Source organism: Pseudorasbora parva, chromosome 2 (assembly GCF_024679245.1).
Source record: "Pseudorasbora parva isolate DD20220531a chromosome 2, ASM2467924v1, whole genome shotgun sequence".
NCBI lineage: Eukaryota > Metazoa > Chordata > Actinopteri > Cypriniformes > Gobionidae > Pseudorasbora > Pseudorasbora parva.
Window position 1 is genome coordinate 7991895 of NC_090173.1, and position 11431 is coordinate 8003325.

The window sequence follows — 11431 nt, forward strand, 5'->3', positions numbered from 1 at the left end:
ACCACAGCTATGCTGATGACACCCAGCTCTACTTAGCACTATCACCTAATGACTACAGCCCCATTGACTCCCTGTGCAAATGCATTGATGAAGTTAACGACTGGATGTGCCAAAACTATCTTCAGTTAAACAAAGACAAAACCGAAATCATTACATTTGGAAACAAAGATGAAATTCTCAAGGTGAACGCGTATCTTGAGGCTAAAGGTCTGATAACAAAAAATCAAGTCAGGAATCTTGGTGTGATTCTGGAGTCAGACCTGAGTTTCAGTAGTCATGTCAAAGCAATAACTAAATCAGCATACTATCATCTGAAAAATATTGCAAGGATTAGATGTTTTGTCTCCAGGCAAGACTTAGAGAAACTGGTTCACGCTTTCATCACCAGTAGGGTGGACTATTGTAATGGACTTCTCACTGGCCTTCCCAAAAAGACCATTAGACAGCTGCAGCTCATACAGAACGCTGCTGCCAGGATTCTGAGCAGAACCAGAAAATATGACCATATCACACCAGTCCTCAGGTCTTTACACTGGCTTCCAGTTACATCTAGGATCGATTTTAAAGTACTATTACTTGTTTATAAATCTCTCAATGAGCTAGGACCTCAATACATCGCAGATATGCTGATTAAATACAAACCCAACAGATCACTCAGATCAGCAGGATCAAGTCAGTTAGAAATACCAAGAGTTCACTCAAAGCAAGGAGAGTCTGCCTTTAGCTATTATGCCAGCCGTAGTTGGAACCGGCTTCCTGAACAGATCAGATGTGCTCCAACAGTAGCCACATTCAAATCCAGACTCAAAACACATCTGTTTAGCTGTGCATTTACTGAATGAGCTCTGAGCACTGTACGTCCGACTGATTGCACCTTATCTATGCATCATTTTTTAAATAATTTTTTATAACTGTTTTAGTTTACCTGTTCTTTTCTTTGGTTATCATCATTTTATTACTTTTAATTCTCTTTACATTGTATTCTTTTTCTTATGCATTTTTTAGCCCTATTTTAATTCCTTTCTATGTAAAGCACTTTGAATTGCCATTGTGTATGAAATGTGCTATATAAATAAACTTGCCTTGCCTTGCCTTGCCTTGCCTTGCCTTGCCTTCTGCTGACAGTGTCGTGCCCCTCCCAACCCATTCACACACACAGATGATTCGACTATCGGTCGACCATAGAGCGATTCGACAATTCTGATTCGATTGTCTAAATCCTTAGTCGAGGACAGCCCTAACATATTCATAAAATACATTTCACAAATGCAAAACGCAATTCGTAGATTTACAACTGTGCATAAAAACTTTTGAATGTTTAAAATGTACAAGCTCACAGCTCACAGCACAGCAGTTCATTTGTTCAGCAAAGCAGCTGAGCTTGTGAGTCCTGACCGTATGTAACAGAACACAGACCGAATCAACTTAATAGGTCTCCAACTGTTCATTGTTGCAGTTGGTCTTATACTCCTAGCTAGCTATGCTGGCATGTCTTATTGTCTTCATTTCACTTGGCCCCGACAATTGCTGTTTGCAGCTATATTTCTTTGTATAACTGTTTTAGTTTACCTTTGTTCTTATATTTGGTTATTGGTATTGTATGTGTTCATTTGAGTTAAATATGATGAGTGAAAACTGGGTTTGATTGAAATAGCAAGTTTGACAAAAATGTTTGAGTATTTGGAAATCTGTGGAAAGGTATGATGAGTGAAAATGGGTTTAACAAGAAGGTTCTTGAGTAAAAATCAGGGAATAGTGATTGAAATGGATGTTATGAACGTGTTTGAGATCTAATTAAGATGGTACATGTATGTAGACTGTAAATTGAAGGATGTTTTATTTTTATTTCAGACCACTATTGTGTATTTGACCATTTTATTATTATATATTTTTTTAATTATCCTTGATTTTAAATTTTAATTTCTTACACATCGTAATCTTATTTCTCATGCCTATGTTATCACTATTTTAATAATTTCTGTGTAAGCACTTTGAATTGCCTTTAGGTATGAAATGTGCTTTACAAATAAACTTGCCCTGTCTTGCCTAATAGACGAGAAATGTACATAATGTACAGGCGAACCGCCCTTACAGCTGGTATAAAGTGGCAAATGCAGTTCCAAAATTATCATAAATGTATTGTTACAATGAACACAGATTCTACTCTACAATCTGAATTACTCAGATTACAATAAGTATTTATTCATTAATGAGGCCAATTTTTAAAAGTGGTCTAATTTATAATTTTTCTTAAGTGTTTTTGTGACTGCTGCACGGGCAAAAAGGTAACACATTTAATAAAAATCAAGGTCCAAGTACCAACCAGATGACATTAATGATCATAATGGTGACTTCAAATAAAATGTTCAATAAAACAACTTCACCAGCAATATATATAGTATATATATAGTTGTAAAATAAATTAAGTCAAACCTGAGCTTTGAAGTCCTCCATCTTTGTATCATCAATTCGTCTTGAGCTGCGTCTGTGAACGTCTCTGTAAATCGTGTCTATTTATACGTGGATGTGAAAAGTGTTTCACATTCTTAAAATAACCTGTCATAGCAGTGCGCAAGTGAAAGTGTTTCTGTGTTATTTACTGTGGTGCGGAAGTCTTTGAGCTGATTTGAGCCAAAGTCAACTTTTTGCATGTACTGAAATTTTTTTAGCATATCATGAAAAGGTTCTCTTAACGAGCTATTAACCTAATCATCTGAATCAACTAATGAACTCTAAACGCCTGCAAAAGATTCCTGAGGCTTTTAAAAACTCCCAGCCTGGTTCATTACTCAAAACCGCAATCATGGGTAAGACTGCCGACCTGACTGCTGTCCAGAAGGCCATCATTGACACCCTCAAGCGAGAGGGTAAGACACAGAAAGACATTTCTGAACGAATAGGCTGTTCCCAGAGTGCTGTATCAAGGCACCTCAGCGGGAAGTCTGTGGGAAGGAAAAAGTGTGGCAAAAAACGCTGCACAACGAGAAGAGGTGACCGAACCCTGAGGAAGATTGTGGAGAAGGACCGATTCCAGACCTTGGGGGACCTGCGGAAGCAGTGGACTGAGTCTGGAGTAGAAACATCCAGAGCCACCGTGTACAGGCGTGTGCAGGAAATGGGCTACAGGTGCCGCATTCCTCAGGTCAAGACACTTTTGGGCTACAGAGAAGCAGCACTGGACTGTTGCTCAGTGGTCCAAAGTACTTTTTTCAGATGAAAGCAAATTTTTCATGTCATTCGGAAATCAAGGTGCCAGAGTCTGGAGGAAGACTGGGGAGAAGGAAATGCCAAAATGCCTGAAGTCCAGTGTCAAGTCCCCACAGTCAGTGATGGTCTGGAGTGCCATGTCAGCTGCTGGTGTTGGTCCACTGTGTTTTATCAAGGACAGGGTCAATGCAGCTAGCTATCAGGAGATTTGGGAGCACTTCATGCTTCCATCTGCTGAAAAGCTTTATGGAGATGAAGATTTGTTTTTTCAGCAGGACCTGGCACCAGCTCACAGTGCCAAAACCACTGGTAAATGGTTTACTGACCATGGTATTACTGTGCTCAATTGGCCTGCCAACTCTCCTGACCTGAACCCCATAGAGAATCTGTGGAATATTGTGAAGAGAAAGCTGAGAGACGCAAGACCCAACACTCTGGATGCGCTTAAGGCTGCTATCGAAGCATCCTGGGCCTCCAGAACACCTCAGCAGTGCCACAGGCTGATCGCCTCCATGCCTCACCGCATTGAAGCAGTCATTTCTGCAAAAGGATTCCCCACAAAGTATTGAGTGCATAACTGAACATAATTATTTGAAGGTTGACTTTTTTTGTATTAAAAACCCCTTTCTTTTATTGGTTGGATAAAATATGATAATTATTTGAGATAGGAATTTTGGGTTTTCATGAGCTGTATGCCAAAATCATCAGTATTAAAACAATAAAAGACCTGAAATATTTCAGTTGGTGTGCAATGAATCTAAAATATATGAAAGTTTAATTTTTATCATTACATTATGGAAAATAATGAACTTTATCACAATATGCTAATTTTTTTAGAAGGACCTGTACATAATGATAGAGAGGATCTGTAATCCTTGAAGATTGTTTGGAATGAAATGTTGAGGAACTAGTATTATCAAACAGTTCTTTAGAAAAATATTTCTGTGTTTAATTTTTATTTTTTTCCTTCCCATCAAGTTAGACAAGTTCTCAAGATTGCTGAAAATACATATATAGTGGTAGAAACCCTGCTAACAATATTTTCAATGATTCAAATCTTGTTATGGGAACGTGAAAATGTCTAGATTTGTAGCTACAAAATATGCATTTATCCACATTAGAGAACTGATATAGCCTATGTGCCTTTGTAACACTGAGTTAAAAATATAAATGTAAATGTAAATGTAAATATATATATATATATATATATATATATAAATTACGCCATTCATTAGCCTTCAAACTATTTTTATTTTAAAGCCTAGACGAATGCCTAAAGTGAAACTGAAACCAGAGAAACTTGCTCCTCTCTCATTCTACACAAATCCAAATATCTATATTCGCACTTGGGTGATAAACGATGTACTATGGTAGCATTGCTTTGTATGACTTGTGTCCCAGTCTAAAACAACATTCACATCCAAGCCAACGAACTGGGCACGATTTGTTAAATAGGACCGAAACCAATTAAGGACAGCTCCAGAAAGACCCAACCAATTTTCCAGCCTGTCAAGCAGAACAGAATGACATATAGTTTCAAAAGCAGCACTGAGGTCTAATAAGACCAAAATACTGCATGCTCCGGAATCAGCCGCAATAAGAAGATCATTTACGACCCTGATTAAAGTGGTTTCAGTACTATGCCCTCTTCGAAACCCAGATTGAAAAGGTTCAAGGAGACTGTTCAGTTCAAGGTGATTATTTAAAGGGGGGGTGAAATGCTGTTTCATGCATACTGAGCTTTTTACACCTTTAAAGACTTGGATTCCCATCCTAAACATAGACAAAGTTTCAAAAACTAATGTTGGACGTTTGATGGAGTATTTCTGTGTTAAAAATACTTCTTCCGGTTTCTCACAAGTTTCGGCGAGTTTTTTTCGAGTATGGGTCGGCTTGACGTTAAATAGAGCGGAAGGTCCTTGTATGGGCTGTATGGGCTCTTCTCCCGGAAGGGTGCGCGCGCGCGTAACTAGAGGGAGAGAGAGGAAATGCACGCTGTAAACAGTCTCTCAGGTGCAGATCCAGTCGTCCGTGAACACTTATGTCGCGCCCCGGGAAGGCAGCGCTGCATTTGAACCGATTTGAACGCAGAAATGACGGGAAGCTTCAAGGCATCGCTTCAGTCGCGTCGCAAAGTGGATTTCCACGGTCACTGCTGTCACAGGACTTCACCAAATCATACCAAAGAAGTGTGTTTTTGACAGAGCGGTCCTGCTTTGGAAGATGCCGGTGAGTAAATCAACTTCAAATGTCTCTGCTATTGGCTACCGTCGCATGAGTAAACATCAGTAAACGATACGATCGCGTGCTTCGTCATTCAAATGCGCTAACGGTTACTCCATTGTTGTTCTGTATAACGTTACACTAGTCTGACTCTGACGTGCAAAACCGTTCTGCTTGCTACTTCTAAGGTCTAGTCGCATACAATAGTCCATAAACCGAATCATGTCCTCATACTCTGCGAGTAAACACACAGAAATGTGGAGAGGCCATTAAATACAGTAACTTACATACCACAGAGACAGACGTCCTGATGTTGCCGTTTCTCCTGTTCAATTTATTTCTGCCTCAGATTTGATTGTGGATCATTATCTGTATTAGCTGAGATAGATGGGTTTCTCCACGCTTGAGGACGTCACCGCTTTGCGCTCTTGTCATTCTTTAGCTCCGCCCACACGATACGCCTCCAGGCGCTCGGTTTTTTCCGGAAAGACTCGGTACAGCCCATATTTCTTTTATAAATATGATAAAACTAAAGACTTTTCGGAGATATGAAGGATGCAATACTACTCTATAGGTACTCAAGATTGACATGAGATTGACTGAAACTGAGTGTTTCACCCCCCCTTTAACTGAGTAGCCACAACACGCTCAAGAACTTTAGCCAAGAATGGGAGGTTAGAAATAGGCCTGTAGTTAGCCAAATCAGAAACATCACAGCCAGTCTTCTTAGGGACTGGTGTAATGGCAGCTATTTTTAGTTCTGGAGAAACAATTCCAGAAATCAATGAGAGGTTAACAATCGAAGTCATAAAAGGGCAGATTGATGCAAGGCAGTTCATAATAACCGAGCAGGGAACCGGATCTAAAATACTGGTAGTAGAGTTCATGGACTTCACTGTTTTTAGAATAAAATCATCGAGTGATTCATTTAGAAGATGGCGATCTGTTATGAACTTCACTGTTTTTAAAATAAAATCATCGAGTGATTCATTTAGAAGATGGCGAACTGTTATGAACTGTAAGCTACATCAATAAAGTAAAACAATTTCTTGCTATGGGCACTGCCACACATACAGGCAGCAGAAGATTATGCTGAGCTTGCTTCTGCTTTTCAAACATGGAAGTGTGACAAAGGCACGTGCTTTATAAATTCTCCAAGGCATATTTTGTACACATCATACAAGACGTCCTAATTAGGAAAAAATATATGTTGTTTTAATAAGAAAAGGATGTTGTTTTTATGACATAACATCTTGTTGTTACGAGAAAATTATGTAGTTTTTATGACATAACATCTCGTTATTACGAGAAAAGATGTTGTCAAAACAACATAAGATCTCGTTATTATGAGAAAAGATTTCGGGAGGGACAGACCAGGGTGGAACGGGAGAGCGGGATGGGAGGGACAGACCAGGGCGGGACGGGACGGGAGGGACAGACCAGGGCGGAACGGGAGGGCGGGACTGGAGGGACAGACCAGGGCGGAACGGGAGGGCGGGACGGGAGGGACAGAGCAGGGCGGAACGGGAGAGCGGGACTGGAGGGACAGAGCAGGGCGGAACGGGAGGGCGGGACGGGAGGGACAGAGCAGGGCGGAACGGGAGGGCGGGACTGGAGGGACAGACCAGGGCGGAACGGGGGGGCGGGACTGGAGGGACAGACCAGGGCGGAACGGGAGGGCGGGACTGGAGGGACAGAGCAGGGCGGAACGGGAGGGCGGGACTGGAGGGACAGACCAGGGCCGAACGGGAGGGCGGGACTGGAGGGACAGACCAGGGCGGAACGGGGGGGCGGGACTGGAGGGACAGACCAGGGCGGAACGGGGGGGCGGGACTGGAGGGACAGACCAGGGCGGAACGGGAGGGCGGGACTGGAGGGACAGACCAGGGCGGAACGGGAGGGCAGGACTGGAGGGACAGACCAGGGCGGAACGGGAGGGCGGGACGGGAGGGACAGAGCAGGGCAGGACGGGAGGGACAGAGCAGGGCAGAATGGGAAGGCGGGACGGGAGGGACAGAGCAGGGCGGGACGGGACGGGAGGGACAGACCAGGGCGGAACGGGAAGGCGGAACCGGACTGGAGGGACAGACCAGGGCGGAACGGGAAGGCGGAACGGGAGGGACAGAGCAGGGCGGAACGGGAGGGTGGAACGGGACTGGAGGGACAGACCAGGGCGGAACGGGAAGGCGGAACGGCAGGGACAGAGCAGGGCGGAACGGGAGGGCGGAACGGGAGGGACAGAGCAGGGCGGAACGGGAAGGCGGAACGGCAGGGACAGAGCAGGGCGGAACGGGAGGGCGGGACGGGACTGGAGGGACAGACCAGGGCGGAACGGGAGGGCGGGACGGGAGGGACAGACCATGGCGGAACGGGAGGGACAGACCAGGGTGGAACGGGAGGGACAGACCAGGGCGAAACGGGTGGGCGGGATGGGAGGGACAGACCAGGACGGGACGGGAGGATGGGACGGGAGGGCGGGATGGGAGGGACAGACCAGGGCGGAACGGGAGGGCGGGATGGGAGGGACAGACCAGGGTGGAACGGGAGGGCGGGATGGGAGGGACAGACCAGGGTGGAACGGGAGGGCGGGATGGGAGGGACAGACCAGGGCGGAACAGGAGGGCGGGATGGGAGGGACAGACCAGGGCGGAACGGGAGGGCGGGATGGGAGGGACAGACCAGGGCGGAACAGGAGGGCGGGATGGGAGGGACAGACCAGGGCGGAACGGGAGGGCGGGATGGGAGGGACAGACCAGGGCGGGACGGGAGGGCGGGAAGGGAGGGACAGACCAGGGCGGAATGGGAAGGGGATGGGAGGGACAGACCAGGGCGGAACGGGACAGGAGGGACAGACCAGGGCGGGACGGGAGGCTTGCAAAATCAAAAGCCCATTTCCAGTCTCCCTGCTCTCTGTTCTGCCGCTCCTCGGATTTGGAATGCCCTACCCGACCATCTGAGGGCACCTCAAGCTCTTGAGACTTTTAAAAAAAGACTAAAAACATTTATTTTTAGGAGAACGTATGACTTTTAATTATTAGATCAATTAGTATTTTATCATTTTTTAAATTATCTTAACTGTAGCACTTTGAGATTAGTTCCAAATGTAAAGTGCAATACAAATAAAATGTATTATTATTTATTTATTATTATTGAAATATAGTTCCTAGCCATATCGGGAAAAAGTGAGTAAAAAAAACTGCTAAGCTACGCTAAAAGTGCTACTGTCAGACCTGGAGATCGGCTGAATGGATTCAAAAACGGTAAAACTCAACTGTCTAACTCTAGGGGAGTTGGAAAATAAGCCTATTTTCAAAAAAACATGGAGTGGTCCTTTAAGCATGAATTAATGGTTATAAGTCCACCCGTATTGTAAAGTTTTACTGCTATTAGTGTTTTTTGGAGATTCAAATCTAAAAATGCTACATGTCGTGCCTTTAAGAAAACTGGACATGTTTGTGTTCTTGGAATGTTACAAATCAACGTTACTAGAATGTTAGCCGTTAATTAAAATTAAGTTGAAACATTGAAAGAATGTTGAATGTTGAATGTTGAAAGCATTTTAGAAACACCATACCAACCGAGAAGAAATCATTCCATTCACATCAAGAACCTTTTCACATTCCGATAACCAAAACAGAATGTAAAAAAAAAAAAAAATGTTAGCTGGCTTTCTACCAGTTTAGATTTTCAACAATCTTGCGCACCTGTTTAACTGAATGGGAGTTAAAACGATACCCTTAAAAATGAATGAGGAAATCATTCTCTGAAGAACAGCTTGGCATTACTAGTCCCTCAACATTTCATTCCAGTCACATTCCAGATGTTTTGTCATGCTCTGGTATTTGCGCTTTTTTTCACTTTCTTATAAACATATTAATGGCAAAAGTGTCATTACACTGTATTCAGCACAAACTGGGATTCCTGGGAAAAATGTAACCATCTAGGACCCACTGCAACTTATACCATCAACGTAAATAAGTGCAGTTACAATAGCAAAATATGTGGGAGAGCATTGCTATAGTGTGACGATATTGTATTGCAATAGAGGTACATTATAATACCACATCATACCTAGTTAGCACAGTATTTGTAATTGAAAGGGTTTAATGACAATATCTGGTCATGGTTACACTTATAACAGTTGCTAAATAGATGTCTCTCTGTTATCTACAGAAGCTCTTATTGAGAATTAACAGAGGTGTAGATGTTGATGTCATATTGAAAATGTTTAGTTTGAAGTCACCATGATGGGGATCAGTGTTTGCTTTAGTTGGGCTCTTAACCCTTGACTTTTCAAGTCAAAGGGTTAATAGGGATTCTCTATGGGGATCTAAAGATGTTGTTGATCGTATCTCTTGCAATAATAGTTTTGGTAGTGCACAATGAAACGTATAAATTTAAATAACACTTTTGATCAGTGATTAAACTTGGTATGAGATCTTTGAATCAGACCACAATATGTTGATGAAAATACTGTCACCATCAATAAATACATAATATCACCTGATCCATCTTTAATTTAGATCTACCCTTTTATTAATTCTCAAAAGGAGCTTCTGTAGACGTCTGACAGAAATAAAGTCAGTCTGGTTAGTAATGTGTGAAGCTGGTAATGCTGTTTGTGGAGTTGTTTAATCCTCCTCTGATGAGATCTTCAGAGATTTAATATCTTCTTTTATCTTCAGTTGCTTTCATCTAAGGCTGTGGCTGAAGTCAGTTATAGTTCTTGAGTTTCTTCTTCTCTTTTTCATTTTATTTCTCTTCCATAAATCCTAATCATTATCCTAATTAAATCCTCAATTGTGTGGTGTCTTTATGATTATTTTACTGCTTCTGATCACGTCTGAGCTTGCATGATCCCAGATCATAATTATCAAACATGATGATACCGACGGTAACCAAAGAGAGTGAGCAAGATTCACCAACTGGATGTTGTGTGCATCTATAGCTGAAATATGGAAGCCACAAACAATTTTTTTTTTTAATTTAGCTCAAAAACGAAAAAAAAAAGAAAAAAAAATCTCACGCCAAGAGACCCTGGAATGTTGATCTACCTCCATTTGTTTTACTTCTCAAGTCACGTTTAATCTCACGGGGCTGTGAAAATGTTACTACAGTCAACAAGTGTGTGGCATTCAGAGGATTATAATGCTAAAAAACGGTTGAAACTGCTCTTATGTCTGTGGCTTCCCTACAGTTTTAAAATCAGCTAAGATTATAGTGTGTCTCAGGCCTAAGAAAAAATGTGAGGAAACTAAATACTGTTCTGGTTGTTTGCTTTTTTGTTGCATAGTGCAAAATATAATCAAAATATAAATAATGAGGGTCACATTTCTTTTGAGAACACAGATTTGAACAGAAAGTTAAGCAGTCAGAAAACATTTGTGCCATTCCTGCAAACAGTTTCTGTTCAACACAAGTGAATGTCTCTGACCTGACATTTCCAGAGAATTTGCTGCGGATTGCCCTGAAGCAAAAAACTACAGAGTGTTTAAAGTAACACTGAAGCAGTGTTAAAGTTAATTTAGTAATTAAGTGATTGATTAAGTGATGATTGTTTGATAATAATAATTTTAAAAAAAACAATAATGGTGTGCATCTTGAGACAAAAAATAAATAAAAATAATGTAATTGACACTATATTGGCAAAAGTTTTGTAACGCCTGCCTTTACATGCACAGTCACTTTCAAATTGCGACAGCCTTTGTTGTGCAATTGGCCATAAAATGGGACCTTTGAAGGGTGTCTTCTGAATTCTGACAGCCTTGGAATCTTGAGAACTTGTCTAACTGGATGAAAAAAAAAAAAACCTTAAACACGGAAATATTTTTCTAAATAACTGTTTGACAATAATAGTTCCTCAACATTTCATTCCGTACAATCTTTAAGGATTACAGATCCATTAAACATTCACATCTTCAGTACATGCAAAAAGTTGACTTTGGCTCAAATCAGCTCAAAGACTTCCACACCACAGTAAATAACACAGAAACACTTTCAC

General features: G+C 42.0%; 1 protein-coding gene across 1 annotated transcript; it reads left to right on the plus strand.

Annotated features, from left to right (window-relative positions):
* The first annotated feature begins 6776 nt into the window (after positions 1–6776).
* On the plus strand, positions 6777–8387 carry LOC137048450 (uncharacterized PE-PGRS family protein PE_PGRS46-like). Its single transcript, XM_067426621.1, has one exon. It carries the CDS (start codon positions 6777–6779, stop codon positions 8385–8387), a length of 1611 nt encoding a protein of 536 aa, XP_067282722.1.
* The last annotated feature ends 3044 nt before the right edge of the window (positions 8388–11431 follow it).

What these genes read in the sequence shown, in the direction of transcription:
- LOC137048450 (XM_067426621.1), top strand. Translation starts at nt 6,777, where the DNA reads ATGAGAAAAGATTTCGGGAGGGACAGACCAGGGTGGAACGGGAGAGCG.